Source organism: Pseudorasbora parva, chromosome 10, assembly GCF_024679245.1.
Source record: "Pseudorasbora parva isolate DD20220531a chromosome 10, ASM2467924v1, whole genome shotgun sequence".
In the NCBI taxonomy this organism is placed as follows: domain Eukaryota; kingdom Metazoa; phylum Chordata; class Actinopteri; order Cypriniformes; family Gobionidae; genus Pseudorasbora; species Pseudorasbora parva.
In genome coordinates, this window is record NC_090181.1 from 37,431,408 (window position 1) to 37,453,497 (window position 22,090).

At 42.6% G+C, this 22,090-nt stretch overlaps 1 protein-coding gene across 1 annotated transcript in view; it reads right to left on the reverse strand.

Annotated features, from left to right (window-relative positions):
- kif6 (kinesin family member 6) overlaps positions 1-22,090 on the reverse strand; it is a 340,398-nt gene that overhangs the window by 98,076 nt on the left and 220,232 nt on the right. The window contains exons 17-18 of the mRNA XM_067456029.1: positions 19,310-19,391; positions 19,015-19,150 (exon numbers count right to left, since the gene is read on the reverse strand). Coding sequence (XP_067312130.1) covers positions 19,015-19,150; positions 19,310-19,391 — 218 coding nt within the window. The remainder of the gene's footprint in view (positions 1-19,014; positions 19,151-19,309; positions 19,392-22,090) is intronic.

Below are 22,090 nucleotides of genomic sequence, written 5' to 3' on the forward strand. Positions count from 1 at the left end.
CTGAGGACAGTCCTGATCGCCAAGAAGGCCTCGTCTAAGCATTCCTGACGCCAGAAGCGCCAGGACGCTGAGGGTGGTTCCCCCAGTAGGGAAACGGTGTTTACCCCTGCCAACGGTAGCCGTTTCCCTGCGGCACCCTCTGGGGGCCACGCTGCAAACCCCGCCGCAATGCCGGAGCGCAGTCGGTCTCATCGGTCCCCTCGGGGGGCTCCCGAGCAGTCAAGTCAGTTGTTCCCTGCCGGTTAGCCGCTTCAGGGCGCTGCGCTTGCTGTTCAAAGTACACCAGAGGCCAGCCTCGAGAGGCTGGTTCCCTTAGTAGATTTTCTAGACGAATGGAAACGTCTATCAAATATATCTCGTTGGGTCCTTCAGATAATCGAAAGGGGGTACGCCATTCAATTCAAAAGGCGGCCACCTCCTTTCAGTGGTGTCCTACCTACAGAGGTGGGCCCAGAGCAGGCTCTGGTGATGGCAGAGAAAGTAGAGAAACTTCTGCGAAAGGGGGCTATAGAGAGGGTTCCTCCTCCCAGCAGGGAGTCTGGGTTTTACAGCCATTACTTCATCGTGCCAAAGAAGGATGGGGGCTTACGCCCGATATTAGATCTGCGTCTACTAAATTGCTCAGTGGCCAAGCTCAGGTTCAAGATGCTCACACTCAGACAGATTGTATCGCAGATCATATCGGGGGATTGGTTTGTCACCATAGATCTCAAAGATGCGTATTTTCATGTCTCCATCCTTCAACATCACAGGAAGTTCCTGAGGTTTGCCTTCGGGGGAGAGGCATACCAATATCGGGTGCTTCCCTTCGGTCTAGCACTGTCAACCCGCACATTCAACAAAGTGGGTGGATGCAGCTCTGGCGCCGTTGCGTCTGCAGGGCATCCGCATACTGAATTATATCGACGATTGGCTTATTCTAGCGCATACAGAACAGATGGCGGTTTAGCATCGAAATGCTGTTCTCGCACACATGTCGAAATTGGGGTTGAGGCTGAACGCCAAGAAGAGTGTGCTTTCTCCGGCTCAGAGAACCACTTTTCCAGGTGTGAACTGGGATTCGGTAATTATGCGGGCGCAATTATCGCCGACACGCATAACATCGATCCTGGCAGCAGTCAAAGAACAGAAGCTAGACCGGGCCGTCACTGTGAAGCAGTTCCAGAAACTGTTAGGCCTCATGGCAGCAGTTTTCAACGTAATACCTTTTGGCGTGCTGAACATGAGGCCGCTACAGTGGTGGCTCAAAACAAAAGGATTCTCCCCGAGGGGAAATCCGCTCCGCACGATCAAAGTCACGCGGCGATGCCTACGTGCTGTGGTCATGTGGAAAAACCCGGGGTTTTTATCTCAGGGTCCCGTGTTGGGGGCTCATGTTCATCGCGTAACGCTAACGACAGATGCCTCTCTCACGGGCTGGGGTGCGACCATGAGTGGCCGCTCATCCCAGGGTCTATGGCAGGAACATCAGCGGCACTGGCACATAAATCGGCTAGAGATGCTCGCAGTGTTTCTAGCATTGAAACAGTTTCTGCCTGACCTCAGGGGCCATCATGTGTTAGTCAGGACAGACAACACATCGGTGGTCGCCTATATAAATCACCAGGGGGGTCTGAGTAGGGATGGGTATCGTTAAGGTTTTAACGGTATTACTACTCTTACCGATACTGCTTATCGGTCCGGCACTTTAACGGTATTCTTATCGGTACTTTTTGAGATTTTATATATATATATATATATATATATATATATATATATATATATATATATATATATATATATATATATATATATATATATATATATATGCACACACACAAAATTAACAAAAATACACAGCCTACACATGCAGTGCTTTCATTTCAGGAAGAATTCTACTAATCAAATGTAAAATAACACTGTTCATCATAAATAGCCAAATTAATGCTTATTAAAGCTGAAGTTATTCATTCAAGAGCTGTGAGTGATTTTCTCTTTGCATTTGGTTGTTTAATTCGCAGTTATTCGTCAGCATGTTTATTTACACCGTTGCCTCTTTAAGACAGACGTGCAGATCTATAGGCGACTGATAATAGGCAGATGAGCTATATTTTCTCCTGACTATATCCATAATTACTACGTCCATTTTAGATACAAACTGTGTTGTGTTTAAGAGACTCTCCAAGCCGGTCATTTTGACATAGATGTTTGTGTACATTTGATCGTTTAGACGCGAGTGTGAAACCGAAAGTGTAATTTGCTCGTCTCGTTGCGGCTGTTTCAGAGCGCGCGCGTCAACTTAGGAACAATCTCTTGCGCACATTTTTGTGCATTTAATCGCTCTTTTTATTATTAAACGCGTCCCACAATTTACCAACAGTGGCTAGACTTTATTTTACAACAATCACTGATCGTGCTGATTCTGTCATTACGTTTGAGTTTGGAGAAATGACAGCGTAGGCTACTGCTGCAAAGGGAATTAAGTTGGGCTAGACATAAATATTATTATTATAATCTTTGGAAGACAAAATCTAAAATAAAAGCAGACTATCACAGATCTAAAGTGTAACCAGGCTACGTTTGAATGTTTGGTTCTGTCCTCGGCTGTCGTTTGCGGAGCTCTCTCTCTCTCTCTCTCTCTCTCTCTCTCTCTCGCTCTCTCTCTCTCTCGTCACGTGTATTTTCAAAAGTACCGACAGCAGAACCGATAACGTCCGAGCTTATCGATACAACGGTCTTTCAAAATTCAGCCCCGGGGCCCGTTTAATACCGGTTTTCGGTACCCATCCCTAGGTCTGAGGCTGTCCTTCAGAGCAGTATATATCCCAGGGGTCCTAAATCAGGAAGCAGACAGCCTGTCGAGGCAGGGGCCGAGGCCCGGGGAGTGGAGACTCCACCCCGAGGTGGTGGAGCTCCTATGGAAGGTATATGGGAAAGCAGAAATAGACCTATTTGCTTCGGCGGAGAATTCTCACTGTCCTCAGTGGTTCTCTCTGTCCCATCCAGCCCCGCTGGGGTTGGATGCTATGGTACAGGAGTGGCCGAGGCTGCCCCTGTACGCCTCCCCGCCGATTGTCTTGCTTCCAGGAGTTCTAGAGAGGGTACGCCGGGACGGGGCCCAAGTACTTCTAGTGGCTCCGTACTGGCCGACCAGAATTTGGTTTTCGGACCTGATATCTCTCCTGGAAGGCTCTCCGATGGAGATTCCGACCAGGAGGGATCTACTCTCTCAGGCGGGCGGGAGATTCCTGCACCCACGCCCAGAGTTGTGGAAACTGTGGGCCTGGCCTCTGAGGGGGCCAGGCTCATAGAGGAGGGTCTCTCGGCCGAGGTCGTTGAGACCATCCTTCACTCCAGAGCTCCATCCACGAGGAAGCTGTACGCTTTGAAATGGAAACTTTTCTCAGCATGGTGCAGAGAACGCCAGTGGGACCCAGTTAACTGCCCGGTTGGTACAGTGCTGGAGTTCCTGCAGGCAAGGTTCTCGGCAGGATTGACCCCCTCCACAATAAAGGTGTACGTGGCGGCCTTGGGTGCCTTCCACGTCCCTTTGGGTGGAGTGTCTTTGGGAAGACACCCTCTTATCACACGTTTCCTCCGTGGTACCTTAAGTTTGAGGCCGGTTATGCACGCTAGGGTCCCGGCATGGGACTTGGCCATTGTCTTGCGGGGCTTGTCTGAGCCTCCATTTGAACCCTTAGGGGAGGTTTCAGAGAAGTTCCTCACCTTGAAAACTATCTTTCTTTTGGCCATCTCATCTCTCAAAAGAATAGGAGATATTCAGTCCCTGTCGGTTGGGCCCTCATGCCTAGAGTTTGCGCCTGGTATGGTAAAGGCTTTTCTGCATCCCAGACCAGGTTACGTCCCCAAGGTTTCTACGAGCCCACGGGGCCCCATTACTCTCCAAGCCTTCTGTCCTCCTCCTTTCATGACGTCAGACCAGGAAAGATTAAATCTGCTGTGCCCTGTCAGGGCGTTAGATATGTATGTCCACAGAGCTGCCCTGTGGAGAAAGACCGATCAACTGTTCGTCTGTTTCGGAGCCCCAAAAAAGGGGGCTCCAGTGTCTAAGCAGAGAATGAGCAAGTGGGTGGTCGAGGCCATCTCATTTGCTTATGAGGCGGTCGGGCAGCCATCTCCACTGGCTGTTCGGGCGCACTCTACCAGGGGTATGGCTGCTTCTAAAGCACTTTTGTCGGGGGCTTCCCTCCAGGATATCTGTAATGCGGCAGGCTGGTCATCTCCGCTGACCTTTGTCAGATTCTATGAGTTAGATTTGGCATCTACTGTTGGAGCGCAGGTACTCTCGTAATCGTGTGCGATTCGGCTTCACACAAACTAGGCACTTGGTCCAATGGCGATGTGGGTATAAGCGTTCTCACAGCGTTTCGACGCAGCTCGAGTTCCCCGAAAGGGAATGTCTCGGTTACGTATGTAACCCTAGTTCCCTGAGGGAACGAGACGCTGCGTCGCCCTGCCATACTCCCGGTGTGCCTGTGATCACTTAATTCAAGCTTTATCAGAAGCTAGTTCCTGTTTGTTTTCACGGACGCTTTATAGCTTCCGGTCGATGACATCATCACGCCGACGATCGATCGATTTCCGATGGAATGGTTCTACACGCGCTTCACGACGCATTAACGCAGAGGCGTTCTCACAGCGTTTCAACGCAGCGTCTCGTTCTCTCAGGGAACTAGGGTTACATACGTAACCGAGACGTTTTTTGCTTCTAAATAAAACATGGTTAGAAGAAAAGTGTAGTGCAACATTCCTCAATGAAGCAACCCCTCCTAACTTTATTTTTATGAGTGTCTGCAGAGCGGTTAGGAGAGGTGGGGGTGTTGCTGCTCTTTTTAAAGATGTCTTTCAATGTAAGCAAGTGTCATTTGGTGAATATTTGTCTCTAGAATATCTGGGTATTGTGTTAAAAGGTGCTCCACGCATCCTGCTTATCATTGTTTACAGGCCTCCAAAGTACTCTCCAGCCTTTATTGAGGAATTTACAGAACTGTTATCAATAATTTCCTCAGAGTTTGACTGTTTTGCTATTGCTGGGGATTTTAACATTCACAAAGACAATGCTAAATCCAGTTCAACAAAAAAGCTCATGACTGTTCTTAACACTTTTGATTTGAGACAGCATGTACATGGTCCCACACACAATCATGGACACACTCTAGATTTACTTATCAGCAAGGGTCTAAACATTTCATCAATTGTTATTAAGGATGTGGCACTGTCTGATCATTCCTGTATTTTCTTTGATATATCAATCTCTCCTGCCATTGAAGCTAGATCTGTATCTGTAAAAAAAGAGATGCTTAAATGAGAACACTAATGTGGTGTTTATGAAGGCTTTATCTCTAACACCAAGCATATCTGCAGACTCTGTTGATTTTGACCCCCCCCCCCCCCCCCCGAGTCACATTCCAAGATAAGTGCTCTCAGACAGCAAATGCAGCGAGTTTGCTTCCTTCTTCTCAGAGAAATTCAAAAATATCAGAAAGGCAATCAGCACATCCTTGAGTTGCTCTGGGGTCAGACAGATCAGACCAAAACCTCAGAAAGTTACTATATCTGACTTCAAAACAATTGACGGTAAAATTTTAGAAGACACCATATAGCATCTTAAAACATCAATCTGCACCCTTGAACCAATGGCTGGTTGTCTAAGTGGTGTCTGCAAAATAACATAGGGTTCATAGACAATTGGAAAAGTTTTTGGGGCAGACCTGAACTGTTGAAGATAGATGGCATTCATCCCTCCTGGGCTGGTGCTGCTCTTCTCTCTAGTAATTTGTCACATAGTCTTAGAGCTAAACCTTGACTCACTGGGGCCCAGGTCAGGAAGCAGACAAACTGGCTAAACCAACCGTCTGCTAGCTGTCTCACGTCACCAAAGTCAGCTAAATCCCAGCACATAGAGACTCTTTCACCTAGATATTATCACATAGAGACTGTGTCTGTCCCCCGAATTAGTAAATACAAAAAACCATCAAAACCATTCAACTGTAAAAATTGAATTGATGTCCAACAAATAAACAACAGATATAATACGGATGAACAATTGATAAAGCTTGGTTTGCTGAATATTCGATCCCATTCTCCAAAAACGCTTATTGTCAATGATATGATTATAGATCATAACTTAGATGTGCTGTGTTTGACAGAAACCTGGCTAAAACCTGACGATTACATTACTTTAAATGAGTGCACCCCCCGAGATTATTGTTATAAACATGAGCCACGTCTGAAAGGTAAAGGGGGAGGTGTTGCTGTAATTTATAATAATATTTTCAGTATTACTCAGAAGTCTAGTTTCAAATATAATTCCTTTGAAGTTTTGGTGCTTTATATAACGCTGTGTAGTGTAAATGATAAATCCCGTTTACTTTTGTGTTGGCTAATGTATACAGGCCACCAGGGCACAATACAGACTTTATCAAAGAATTTGCTGGTTTTGTATCAGAGTTAGTATTAGCTGTAGATAAAGTACTAATTGTTGGTGATTTTAATATCCATGTAGACAATAAAAAAGACGCATTGGGACTGGCATTTAGAGACATTCTAAACTCTATTGGAGTTAGACAACATGTATCGGGACCCACATATCGCCTTAATCATACTTTAGATCTAATAATGTCACATGGAATAAATGTTGATACTGTTAAAATTCTGCTGCAGAGCGATGACATCTCAGATCATTACCTAATATCATGTATACTTAATTTACCTAAGGCTGCAAAGCCATCCCCTCGCTTCAAATATGGCAGGACGATAACCGCTGCGACTAAAGATTGCTTTGTACATAATCTTCCTCATCAGTTCCATCTCCTCAGCATTACAGATAGCCAAGAGGAACTTGATGCTGCAACATAAACTATTGACTCTCTCTTTACTAGCACTCTAGACATAGTTGCTCCCTGGCGCTTAAAGAAGATTAAAGCAAATAATCCAACGCCGTGGTACAACGAGCACACATTAAAACAGCAGCCAGAAAAATGGAGCGCAGCTGGAAGAAAACAAAACTGGAGGTTTTTCGCAATTTGTGGAAAGAGAGCATGATGGCATACAGTCCCTGACAAAAGTATTGTCGCTTATCTATTTTGTAGAAATACCTGATATTAACCTGACTTTTAATTAATCAATTGGTGTTACAAATAGCTCATATAAAAAGCTAAAACCCTCCCAAATGATGTTTAATGCACTGAAATAAATAATGTTCACAGAAAAAAAATATTTATCATTTAATCAAGACAGAAAGCTCAAATTTTGGCAAGACAAAAGTTTTGTCGCCTATACAGAAATTGAACAAATTTACTGCAAATACAAAAATATGCCAGCAAATTAAGTTGTGGTGTTGTGAGATCAAAATTTAATATCTTGTATGACTTCCATGAGCTTGAAGGACTGCATCCATGCAGTTTGGCAAGGATTCATACAATTTATTGATGAAGTCATCAGGAATAGCTAAGAAAGCAGTCTTGCATGCCTCCCAGAGTTCCTCAATATTCTTTGGTTTCGTCTTCCATGCGTCCTCTTTCATCCTACCCCACATATGCTCAATGATGTTCATGTCTGGTGACTGGGCTGGCCAATCCTGGAGCATCTTGATCTTCTTCGCCTTGAGGAACTTTGATGTGGAGATGGAAGTATGCGATGGAGCACCGTCCTGCTGCAAAATTTGATCTCTTTTATGGTTGGGAATATAAGAGGTAGCTAAGATTTCTTGGCATTTTAGACTATTGATGTTGCCTTCCACCCTGCCCATCTCTCGCACACCCCCATACTGGATGTAACCCCAAACCATGTTTTTTCCGCCACCAAACTTCACTGTTTTCTGGGTGAATTTCGGATCCATTCTGGCTCCAGTAGGTCTCCTGCAATATTTGCGGTGACTGTGGTGTAATTCAACAGAAGATTCATCTGAAAAATCCACCTTCTGCCACTTTTCCAGCGTCCATCCTTTTAGCAGGCTGTGAGCCTTGGCAAATGCCACACGGTTTTTCAATTGTCTTTTGTTTAGTGCTGGCTTCTGGGCACTGATTCGACCATGGAGGCCATTTTGAGACAGAATCCGACAAACTGTTCTGGTTGACACAGGGACTTCAGGTGACCAGGTCTCGTGGAGCTCTGCTTCAGTGGAAAATGGGCTGGCCTTGGATCTTCGAGCCAGCAAACGGTCCTCTCGAGCAGTTGTCTTGTGGGGTCTGCCTGACCTGGGCTTGTCAAAAAACGTTTCCAGTCTCTTCAAATCTTTTTTTTAATCCTCTGTACTTGATGCTGAGACACATTGAAGGTGTCTGTCACATCAGCAGTGGATTTGGTCTTCAGCCTCTTGATAATCAAAACCTTAGTCTCAGGGTGAATATTAGGCATGTTTGCAGAGGTCTTGCAGTTGATGTGAAGGTCTAGTGTACTGGGGTTCTTTTATACACACCTGATACCTAATTGATCCATTATTAGTCACAAGTGAAGCGCATATGACAAGGCGACAACACTTATGTCTTTGCAAAAATTGACTCAATGGGCTTTACCAAGCTGTGAATATTAGAATACTTTTTGAAAGTTTAGTTTTTCACTGAAACATTATCACAAAAGCTGGTGGGATTAAAATGAGCCATTTCTTGTAAAAGAAATCTTGATTAAAAATATATTTCAGCTACACTTTAGGTCAATTTGTTCACAAGCGACAAGACTTTTGTCAGGGACTGTATAGAAAGGCCATAAAAACTGCTAGATCTGCTTATTTCTCAACTCTTTTAGAAGAAAACAAACACAACCCTAAGTATTTATTCGATACAGTGGCTAAATTATCAAAAAATAAAGCTTCAACTTCTGATGTTAGTAAACAACACAGCAGTAATGACTTTATGAACTTCTTTACTAGTAAAATTGATAATATTAGGAATAAAATTTAACCATGCAGCAGTCTACTACATTATCACTTCAGACAGAGCACTGTAGTATCACTGAGGAAAAAATACACTCATTCACTGCTATAGGAGGAGAATAATTGGCTAAACTTGTTAAATCATCAAAATCAACAACATGTATGCTTGACCCTATACCGACTAGGCTATTAAAAGAGATGCTTCCAGAGGTCATAGATCCTCTGCTTATTATTATTAATTCATCCTTGACATTAGGATATGTACCGAAAACTTTTAAGTTGGCTATAATTAAACCACTTATTAAAAAACCGCAACTTGATCCTAAAGAATTAGTCAATTACAGGCCAATCTCGAATCTACCGTTTCTATCAAAAATACTAGAAAAGGCTGTGTCTTCACAATTATGTTCCTTTTAAGAAAGAAATGGTATTTGTGAGGATTTCCAGTCAGTATTTAGACAGTATCATAGTACTGAGACTGCTCTAATTAGAGTTACAAATTATTTACTCTTATCATCTGATCGTGGTTGTATCTCTCTATTAGTGTTACTCGATCTTAGCGCTGCATTCAATACTATCGATCACAATATTCTTCTGAATAGAATCGAAAATTATGTTGGCATTAGTGGAACTGCTTTGGCATGGTTTAAATCGTACTTATCTGACCGTTATCAGTTTGTAGCAGTAAATGAAGAGATGTCACACCGATCACAAGTTCAGTATGGGGTACCGCAAGGCTCAGTGTTAGGACCGTTGCTTTTCACCCTGTATATGCTACCACTGGGGGATATCATTAGGAAGCATGGCGTTAGTTTTCATTGTTATGCTGACGATACTCAGCTCTATATTTCCTCACGCCCCGACGAAACCTACCAATTCACAAGATTAACGGAATGCATAGCTGATATAAAAAATTGGATGAATAGTAATTTCCTGCAACTTAATTCAGATAAAACTGAATTTTTAATTATTGGACAGAAAAGCTCCAAAAGTAGTAACCGAGAATATTGTCTAACACTAGATAACTGCTCTGTCAAGCCCTCTTCGTCAGTGAGGAACCTGGGTGTGCTCTTTGATACTAATCTTTCATTTGAAAGCCACGTTTCTAGAATGTGTAAAACCGCATTCTACCATCTTAAAAATATATCTAAATTACGGCACATGCTTTCAATGCAAAATGCTGAACAGTTAGTACATGCGTTCATGAGCTCAAGGCTAGATTATTGTAATGCTCTTCTGGGTGGTTGTCCTGCTTGCTTAATAAACAAACTCCAGCTAGTCCAAAACGCAGCAGCTCGAGTTCTTACTAGAACCAGGAAGTATTATCATATTAGTCCAGTTCTGTCAACACTGCACTGGCTCCCTGTTAAACATCGCATACATTTTAAAATCTTGCTTATTACTTTCAAAGCACTAAATGGTTTAGCTCCCCAGTACTGAAGCGAGCTCTTAACACATTATACTCCATCACGTCTATTGCGGTCTCAAAACTCTGGCCAGTTGATAATACCTAGAATATCTAAATCAACTGCAGGCAGTCGATCCTTTTCCTATTTAGCACCTAAACACTGGAATAGTCTTCCTAGCATTGTTCAGGAAGCAGACACACTCTGTCAGTTTAAATCTAGACTAAAAACACATCTCTTTACTATGGCATACACAGAACATTTTAACTTTCATTATTCAAATCAATTGACTGATTGTTAGGCTGCATTAACTAGGTCAGCCGGAACCGGGATCACTTCCCATAACACCTGATGTACTTGTTACATCATAAAAAGAGTGGCATCTACGCTAATGTTAGTCTCAATGTTTGTCACGAGGTTTATCCCGGATCTGGGCCCTGTCCGGATCGGATGGTGGACCTGCCTGGACATGACCAACGCATCCTGGAGTGTCTGCTGAGCCGTGTCAATTGGTGTCTCCTCCGAATTTGCCTCACCGGCACATCATGCTCAAAAACCCGTCTCAGGCGCAATAATTCTGATCTTTCATGTATTCATACTCTTGTGTAATCGACGCCCCATCCTAAATAAACCCATCTCTTCCGGGATACCATGACATTTTGAATATTCCGATCTAATATGATTTCTGACCTGTAAGGTTGCCAGAATAATAATCATACACGGTGTGTTAATAGGCCAGAGGAGAACTGGCACCCCGACTGAGTCTGGTTTCTCCCAAGGTTTATTTTTCTCCATCATGCCCTGATGGAGGTTTGGTTCCTTGCCACTGTCGCCTTTAGCTTGGCTTGCTCAGTTGGGGACACTAAAATTGGGGACACTAAAATTATGATTAAAGTTATTCAATTAATTATACAAATAAAATTTATGAATTAGGTTTTATTTACGTAATTCTATAAACTATAATACTGATATGCCAACATTGTCGCTATATGATAAATTAAAATGAGCTGATAACATCACTGGTTTCTCCAGTACGACTGTACAGCCAAATCTAATTTTGTTGCAATATTGTCCTGTTTGACACTGTGAAGCTGCTTTGACACAATCGTGATTGTAAAAGCGCTATATAAATAAAGTTGATTGATTGATTGATGCACTCCCCATTTCTTTTTTCAAAAGTGTGTTTAACTGTTTAGAAACAGATCTCCTAGAAGTGGTAAACTCCTCACTTCTCTATGGGACTTTTCCAACCGCCCTTGAAACTGCAATAGTTAAGCCTCTTCTGAAAAAGAGAAATCTGGATAACTCCATATTGAGCAACTACAGACCAATCTCAAATCTCCCTTTCATTGGCAAGATTATTGAAAAGTTGTTTTCAATCAACTAAACAAATTCATAAACTTAAACGGATTCTTTGACAATTTTCAATCTGGTTTCCGACCGCATCACTGCACAGAGACAGCGCTCATAAAGATTATAAATGATATTCGCTTAAATACTGATACAGGTAAAACATTATTCTGGTACTACTCGACCTCAGTGCTGCATTCGATACTGTTGACCACAACATACTTCTTTGCAGGCTGGAAAACGTCTCGGTTACGTATGTAACCCTCGTTCCCTGAGGAGGGAACGGAGACGTAACGTCAGTGACTGACGAATGGGGGTTTCGCCTAGAAGCCAATCATCTTCGAGATCTTAGAAAATGCCCAATGGCAGTGCCAATGCCATGGGCATGCGAGATTTGCATGCATAACTCCGCCTACCCACCTGGGTATATAAGGAAGTAGCTGGCATGTATCGCATTATGTTACCTGCTGAGGAGCCAAGACTGAACTCTCGGCCGTTCCAGAAATCCAGCGGAAGTGGCAGCAGGACGTTACGTCTCTGTTCCCTCCTCAGGGAACGAGGGTTACATACGTAACCGAGACGTTCCCTTTCGTTCAGTCACTCCGACGTAACGTCAGTGACAGACGAATGGGGGTCCCAATGTAATCATGCCACTCGGCTGTCTTCCAGTGCCCTGCGCAAGCGTGAGAGCCCTGATACAAGTTAGGACCGGATCGGGCATTTCCAGGGGTCTTCCTGGCGGGAAGAACACCAACTGATGAGGAGGTTCCACTTCAACGCCTAGGCCTGTCTCGTGAACTCGGCCCGAGCGGAAGTGATGGTATCCACCACCGTAGGTGGTAGGGTACTAATACCTGCTGCGTCCCGTCCAGGAGCCACACGTGGAGGTTCCAAAGATCGGGACGCGGGTGCCACAGGGTGCCCCGTCTCTGAGAGAGGAGATCCTGTCTCAGAGGAATCAGCCAGGGAGGGGCTGTCCCAAAGAATACTAGTTCTGTGAACCAGGTCCGGCCGTGCCAGTACGGGGCGACCAAAATGACCTGCTCCTTGTCCTCCCTGACCTTGCACAAAACACGTGCAAGAAGGCTCACTGGGGGAAACGCATTCTTGCGTAGGCCCTGCGGCCAGCTGTGCACCAGTGCTTCCGTGCCGAGCGTGCCCTCGGTCAGGGAAAAATACAGGCTGCAATGGGATGAGTCGTGAGAGGCAAACAGGTCTACCTGTGCATCCCCGAACTGATCCCAGATCAGCTGGACCGACTGGGGATGGAGTCTCCACTCCTCATGGATTGGCTGAATCCATGAGAGCTCGTCGGCTGCACGGTTCAGGATCCCCGGGATATGGACAGCACGAAGGGACCTCAGGCGCTTCTGACTCCATAAAACGAGATGGCGGGCGAGTTGGGACATGTGGCGGGAGCGTAGACCCCCCTGGTGGTTGATGTACGCTACTACGGCCGTGCTGTCCGACCTGACTAGAACGTGTTGACCCTTCAGCAACGCTAGTAAGCGGTGTAGGGCGAACCATACTGCCAGCAACTCGAGGCAATTGATATGCAGGCGGCGCTGGCTCAATGACCAGGAGCCGGCGGCTGCATGTCCATTGCACATGGCACCCCAACCCGTGGTGGAGGAAACAACAGCATGCCTGGAAACTCGTTCTAAGGGCACACCTGCCCGTAGAAAGCTGAGGTTCGACCACTGGGCGAGTGTCTGTCTGCAGGCCCGAGTCACTGGGACCCGGAACGTGCCAGACTACCATGCCCATCTCGGCCCATCCCAGAGCTGTCCACGTCCGGAGCGCCGCTGGCCTTTTTTCAGCAGGCTGCGGGGCTGCCGCAGACTGGGACGGATTCCTGCAGCGCGCTCCGCGGCGTGGCCAGGGTGAAGGCCGCTGCTGTTGCCACGCGGGAGGGGGTTGCAGGAAGTCGCCCTGGCGGCGAGGAGGCTGAGGCAACTGTGCCGGTGGCGCTTAGGTGCAGCAGCGGGCCGCCGGGGCAGATGGCCTTAGTCTACCTCTGGGGACGGCCAAGAACTGTTGGGCGCAGTCCCTGACCGTGCCCCCGATAAGGCCGGCCTGGGATATGGGCGAGCTGAGGAGGCGGGCTCACTCAGCCTTCCCACATCGACCAAGTAAGGCCAATTGTCTTTCCCGGACCACAGCTGTGGACATCTCCTGACCCAGGGGGCGTGTGGTCACCTACGCCGCGCTGGGCGGGATCGGTGGCGGCACGCCTTTCTCGAGGCAGTGTTACCGGCCCAGACTCGGGTGGCATAGCGGCCCGGTGTCGGGGCACTGGTAACGTCTGCGCCCTGACAGAGTTTAGTTTAGTTTTTACCAAAAAGTTCTATTTTGGTTTCATCTCACCATATGACATTCTCCAAATCCTCTTCTGGATCATCCAAATGCTCTCTAGCAAACTTCAGATGGGCCCGGACATGTACTGGCTTAGGCAGGGGGACACTGGTCCCTGGCGGTGTAGTGTGTTACTGATGGTAGCCTTTGTTAATTTGGTCCCAGCTCTCTGCAGGTCATTCTGGGATTTTTGCTTGTGATCATTTTGACCCCACAGGGTGAGATCTTGCATGGAGCCCCTGATCGAGGGGGATTATCAATGGTCTTGTATGTCTTCCATTTTCTAATAATTGCTCCCACAGTTGATTTCTTCAATCCAAGCTGCTTACCTATTGCAGATTCAGTCTTCCCAGCTTGGTGCAAGTCTACAATACTGTTTCTGGTGTCCTTCAACAGCTCTTTGGCTCATGGTCTTGGTCATAGTGGAGTTTGGAGTCTGACTCTCTTAAAGAAGAAGTTACAGGTCTGTGAGAGCCAGAAATCGTGCTTTTGTAGGTTACCAAATACTTATTTGCAAATTATGGTGGAAAATAATTTCTTTAAATTTCAGATGTGACTTTCTGGATTTTCTTTTTTCTCATTCTATCTCTCATAGTTGAAGTGTATGCTGGAAGACTGTGTCATGTCAAAAAAGCACCTGATGCAGATACGTTGGATGGGTTTATTCATTTGCTTACTCTCATGTTAGAAACAAATAAGAGACACCATGCCAGGTGTCAATTTAAATGTATGCTGGAAATAATATTTTTAATTAATAATTTAAAAAGTATAATATAATAAATATTAGTAGACTACTATAAATCAAATATAATTGTATAATAAATAAAAATATATGTATTTTTAAAAACAAGTTGATATAATGCAATGACTTTGCATAGACTATACAAATGCATAGGCTATCGAGTAACAAACTCGGATAGTTTTTAATTAAAAAATAAAATAACATTCCCTTTTTTTCATTTGATTCAGTCTATTTAGTTTGGCATCAAATGCACTGTGATTTTCAGTGATTGAGACCTGGCAGCGATTCTCGGTTTCCAGCACATAAAATCCCCCATATGCCAGCAAACCAATAAGAATGCGTAACAAAGAAGATACAAAACAACTTGTAGGTACCAAAGCTGTTGTGGATCCGCTTACTCAATACAATCTGTAACTAACAGATTTTGAGAATATTACTGTCTTTTGGAAAATAAATTGCAGACAGTAACATACGTATTACCAGAATTTTAGTATGAGTATAGAGAAGAGAAGGGTAGTCTCTATTCTTTTGAAGTTTGTTAAAAGAGATATTGCTTGGACTTGACAGAGAGACAAAACACATTCACACCAGGCGTACAGCTCAGACCACATGACAGACAAAGATTAAAATGACCACAAAGTGTCAGATGTAATTTCCCAGCAATTGAGCAAGTGACATATTGTTCATAATTTAATTTAAGAGAAATCTAAGGCCATCTTTCAATTTAATTTTATAACTAATTTTATACAGAATATTGTATTAAAATGTCAATTTAAAAATACATACATAAGAATACATATGTTTTACAACAACCACGCGCAGTAATTAAGAAAAAAAGTGCCTGTTCTAAGCTACGCTCCAAAAACCCGCCTTTTCCCAGAGAACGCGTCATATGACGCAACAACAGGCAAACATAGGTGCTGCAGCCCTGGCTCTCATTGTGGGTTTACGTAGTCTGAGAGGTGGAAACAGAAAATAGAGATTTTCGTTATCGTAATTATAGTTATAGTAGGTTTGAGTCGTCACAATGGTGAATTCTGTTGTCACAATGGTGAATCAATAAAAGATCCTTGTTACAATGACTGTATTTACACGAACAGCATATTCCCTTCCTAGCCGAAAGACTAACTGCTTTCATACACGTACTCCACAGTACATGTGAGCTCATTTACATTATGTCCGTCGGAAATACTAAGAGGTGAGTAGTATAACAGCCGACTAAGGTCGGAATTCCAGTTGTCCGGTTATGTTGTTCAGATATACGGCCCAAACGCTTGACATCTGCAGAAGCAGAACATGCGGAGCGGACACCTAGGTCTAAAAGCAGTTAATGATTAAACATCAGCTAGCAATTTCTACAAAAATTTCACGATAAACTATGTTGTGTAGAAATAGCCTACATCCTACAACATTCATTTAAAATCTGGGATGTAAATTAATTATTTTAAGACACATATTGCTGGCATAGATGGTGACAATCTACATGGATGCTTGAAAAACAACAAAGTCGACAACAATATTGCTAAATATGATTTATTAAAGATACTGCAATGTGATAAACACATAGACAACGTTAGCCACAATTAGCTATACACTGTGGTCACTCACCAAAGCCCCTTTCACATAGCACGTCGGACCCGCAATATTCCCGGAACATCTTCTTCGCCTTCGTCGCCTTCTGTGTGAAAGCAACCACGTCGCGGAATTAATTACCGAACAGAACCCGGGTCGGAGACCTAGTAACATTGCGGGGTTCGACCCGGGACGAGCGCTGTGTGAACAAAAGCCAAAACTAATGCCGCAACGTGTACGTAGTTATCCCACAACTCTATCTCTCTCCTCTGTCCATTTACCGTTCCCCTTAACTCTCCCTGATCCCCCTCTCGCCTAGGCGGCTCGTAATTATATGGCAATAGCCCATCGTAAGAGTTGACATTTATCCCAACTGCAACCTCTTCGCTGTCTGACTCCATTACAAAGAGACGATGTTTACCAGCCGTTGCGTTACTTCCGATCAGAACGTTTTTCACAACGGAAGTAATTTTACTCACAATTTCTTTTAATGACTTGTGTTTGTGTTAATGTTTTAATGCACATTTATGATTTATTTCTTCATGCAAGTCGAGTTCCTATACTATTTATCTACACGTTCATTCACAGTGATCTTCAACTTGAAAGATGGGCTTTAAAGATGGTGTGATATAGAGCTATTATGTGTATGTGAATAACAGAATTATGTGTAACAGAACATACAAATGCTGGAGGATCCATTAATCGTGGTGTTGTTGATTCATTGCGATTCGGGATCAAACTCGAACATGTATGGGCCAGGGCTCACAAAGCCCAACATCCCGGGGCTATGCGTTTTCCAGACAAGCTACCAAAACTGAAGCTCGCCCTACCGACGGGCTATCTTAAATAGTGATATAACATTCCTTTCTTGATTGCCATTATTCACACTCTTGACTTGATATTTGAAGGAAAAATACAATCACGGAAGTTTTGATCATGCCGTCTGCAAAGTACTTTGTGTATGTGTGTGTGTGATGCAAAGTTTGCACTTATATCCACGATCGACGGGCCAAGTAATACAAAAATTTACATTCCAACAAATTGCGGGTGGATGAGAGATAAATCATTGTGTTTGTTTGATAAAGACGTTTAACGAATCATTTCGGTTGACGTTTATCCACACACTTTCAAAACAGTTCCCACATGTACTGATGAGGGAACTGAAGCTCATTAAATATGCAAAGCTTATACAATCCTAGCTGTGGCCGTGTAGTCCCAAGTCTTCAGTGCGGCACGCCCATAAAATCTAAGCGTTGCAGGACAGAGCTTCAAAACCAGGCTTTTAAACTGCGCCTCTTTTCCCAAAAATTCTGAGAATTTTGAAAACACCATACCCAAATAGAAATGTCTGCAGCTCTTAAACCCTATGATTTATATTCATAATCTGGTCTTATTTTAAACTAGACACTAAATTTAGTTACCCAAGAGTCATAATAACGCAAAGTAGTATAGGAACAGAGTAGAACAAGGGTAAGTATGCATGTAAGTGACTCTGTAAGTGATTTTTTTTTCCTCAGGAAAAAAATGTATGAGCTTTTAATGTTGAGGCCCTGAAAATAACCTAAATATAAAACTGAATGTCTGATCATGTTTTGATTCGAATTTGAGGATGATTCTCTTAAAAATGTAGCTTTTATGTCAAAAAAAGACTAGGTGTCCTTTCAAAAAGGCCTTTTATTTCAGAACAAAAATCTGCAATAAACTGCTAATTATAATGTATAGTTCCTGAAAAACTAAAGCAACTATTTACAGAATTTACAAAGTGTAAAAAACTAATTTAGTTGATAAAAACAGTCATAGAGTCTGTCATAGAGTCTGATGTATGCGTAAACTGAGAAGAGTGTGCTGGTTTGTAAATGCGAATGAAGGCGTAACCACTAGTAATTTCTGTTGACATATTGCAAGATGATGCCTTTTGACTGGTTACTACGCCCATCCATCAAAACTTTGCTGGCAAGGGATTGGCTAGGCAAAATCTAGGCGCAATGATTGACAGCTCGCGAGCCAAAACACACTCCCAGTATATCATCAAAAAGCCTGTGATTGAAGGAAAGAGACCTGGGAGGGTTTATCTAGAGAGGAAGAATCCAAAGTACAGGGTATAACTTCAGAATAATGATTAGAATCGATATTTCATTGAAAATGGACATGGCCGTTTACTCTAACTCAAAACACTCATGCAAAAAAATTAGTATTGTTTGTTTTTTCCCTTATTTTTGTTGTTGTTTTGGATTAAAGAGTGGGATGCATTTTGAAGAGTGGACTCTTACACGGACATGTATGCTGATGTTTTTTTTTTTTTGGTTTTGTCCGATCTGATCTGTATGATGGGTGATGAAAGATGACTACCACGATTATTATACTAATGTTTAAATAGCTAGTGATTCAGCATTTCATTTATCCCCTCCCTCTCTGGTATATTTATTTCTTCAAAAGTTTAGAACATGACTCTTGAGTGTTTAGCTTTCAAATGATGCATAGTTTGTGATAGTTGATTGAATAGTTTGCATAAAACAAAAGTAAATAAAAAAGTGGAGACCCCCCACCCCACCCCCACCCACGATGTGAGTTAACAGGGTTATTATGATGTTTTTGAATGTAAAAACCGCTCAAACGTTATAAGTTGACCTCAGACAACAGTAAAAATGTAAAAAGCCAGTTCATAACACCTTGAAGGAGTAACAGAACATGGTGCTATATAGTGTTAACAAAAATACCTGCAATCTAGAGCCCTCCTGGGTCCACCAATTCTCGAAGTCCCTTTGGAGTTTCACTTTCGACTTTTCACGCAACAGCTGTAGATGTTCAATCTCTGTTCTCAACCCTTTTAAATATCCAGATGTGATCTTGTAACTATAAGGAAAAAAATACATATTTCATGAAGACATAAACATAAAACTTTTAATGGAGACTTGTGGATTGTCAAAGAAGGTTAGCATATTGACTTACATATATTTCTTTTATATTTTATATTAAAATATATTATATATTTGGTAGTAAAATGATACACACTTTTTCTTCTCCTCCTCTATCTGGTTAAGGATTCTTTCCTCAACAGGGTCTGACTCTGAGTCTTTTTGGTTTCCTGTTAAGACTAAAGCCAAAGGAATAAAGGTAAAAAATATGAAAATGCTGCAATGTAATGTAACACTGTCAACAGCTGCAACAACAAGTTTAACAAATTTTTAATTTTCACCTGTTTCACACAACATAAAAGCAGAATAAAAAATGAATAATGATAATTATTAAAATGATAATTATTATAAAATTATTTTAAAATCTGGTGTTTTCTTTACCAACCTTCAGCTTGGCACAGCAGTACATTTCATTACCAAAATTCACTTAAAATACCAAAACACTTTATACATATCTTCAGAACAATTGCATAAAAATCTAGCCTGGTTAAAACCAGATCATTCTCAGTAGTAACTGAGTTTACTGGCAAAGCTTCATAGACAAATCATTTCCAAAGGTGTCACCAACGGACGATGCCTATCCAGAGGGACGGAGAAACAGAAATTCTCTGTTTGTAATTTTGAGGAAGATGTTGCAAAGGCTTCTGACGACTTTTGCCGTTGTTGTAAAAGAAATATGACAATAGCTGGTGTCCATCGCCACTTCATCAACATTTTTGCAAAATTTGAAAAACTTAATAGCATCTCAGACTGACCGAAACGTCTCAGATTGACGGTCGAACAGAAGACATGAAGCTCTGATTGCATTTGCCCCCGTTATAAAGCATTTGTATTGCAATAAAATAATATGGATGAGTCTTTGAGAAATTGTGCCTTACAAACTTTATTCAAATTCAGTCATTTCAGATGTGTTCGAAAATTTTCAGACTTGAGCATAGTTACGCAAATTATTTATTTACATGTATTTTGTTTACATGATTACCAGATCTAGTCTGAGGAAATAAGCACAGCAAGGTCAGATACAGAGCTGCTGTGATGTGTTGGCACATGATCACACTCCCCATCCTCCTCATCAAAGTAGCCGGTTTAATCCACATTTGGTAGCCGAGTGTTGTTCTTTGCTTGGGTTTTAATGATAGGTAAAAGTTCAAATCGCTTAAAACAAATAGCTGATTCAAATGAGTAATATTCCACGGCGGCATCCTGCTTGGCTGCTTCACCGTCGCTGTGCTGTTGTCATTGTGTACAAGTGTTTACTTCCGCAAAGGTGGGTACTCTGTTGAAGTTTAAAACTATTGGATCCGCCATAACCAATTGCTAACGTTTGGTTGTGACGTATGTCATGCGCCCTTCGCCGGTTTCACACATGGAAATCTGTCAAAATAAATGTGCGGGCCACGCCACCTCAGTGATAAAGCTATAGGATAAAACCTAAAACTCGTGCATTTCGATTGTGATTTATTCACGCCACAGTGGAGGGGAGAGTTTTGTGATCGGAACGCGCCGCTCATGCGGTCCGTAACATATTTTTATGCTGTAAATAAAATGTCATATGCTTGGTATGATAATAAATGCTGCTATAAACAACGGACCAATTCAAATGTTTACATGCCTTTATTTTAATTTGTTTGAGCGTTGATGCAATATATTGCTCTTGTAAATACTAGCCAGTATTTTAAAGAAATACAAGTCTAGAAATGCATCCATATAACAGCAAAGCTCAACCGTATGGTGCTATGCAGTTGTCAAAAATTATTATAAACAGTGAATTTTGAAGTGATATATTCTTGAAAACTCAGAGATGTGGATTCGGACAGCTATTACATCACAACACGACCTTGGTGTTTGTCAAAAGCAGTAGGTAATTCGGGATTTCAAAGCTTTTTAAAAGTGACACACTTCCTGCTGCCAAACACTGGTGCTAAAACTTTGACTCACATTAGTGACATGGATGTGATCAGCCTTTTATAACAAACACACTAAAGTTTTATCAAAATTATCAATGTATGCTCATTATAAGTTTGTCTCCTTTCCACAGCCAAACCATTGGCTATCCAGGTAGTGCAAAACAACATTACAAAGTGCGAAACACTTTTACAAAGCTTGAGACAAATTTACATTTTTAAAAACATTTTTACCTACACTCTCAGAAAAAAAGGTACAGTGATGTCACTGGGGCGGTACCCTAAGTTACAAAAGTGAAAAGGTACATCTTTGTACCTTACTCACCCCTAAATGGTACCTATAAGTACCTCAAAAGGTAGATATAAGTACTTTAAGGGTGCGTTCACACTTGTAGTTCGGTTAGTTTGGTTCGTTTGGTCCGGACCAAAAAACAAAAACAAAACATAATAGTCCTGGTCCGCTTAGCGTTCACACAGGCATTTTTAACAGCGAACCTAAAGTTACCGAACCAAAGGCATAGGGAGACGGTAACAACCTGATTGGTCGACTTATATGACATAGGAGCTCGTTTACCGAACATTCAAAACAATGCTGTGTGCGGATTACACGCGCAGGCATTTTATGCGTGTACATATGACATTATTATTTACCAGAGAACTCATGAAGAGCTCATGAAATGTTCATAACATTCAAAACAACGCTGTGTGCTGGATCAAACGCGATCATTTTATGCGTGTACGGCATTATTTTTTTTTTACCAGAGAACTCATGAAGAGCTCATAAAATGCTCAAAACATTCAAAACAGCAGCAGGATTTCCTCCGTTGTGCAGAAAAGAGACGGCCGTTCTGTCGTCTGTACCTGCTAATAATGGGCAACACAGGAACTTTGATGAGAAGAGCCAGGTATGCTTTTTGTGTGTTTTTTCTAGCATTTTCGAAACATGATCGTCTGACCAAATAGCCTATTGATTA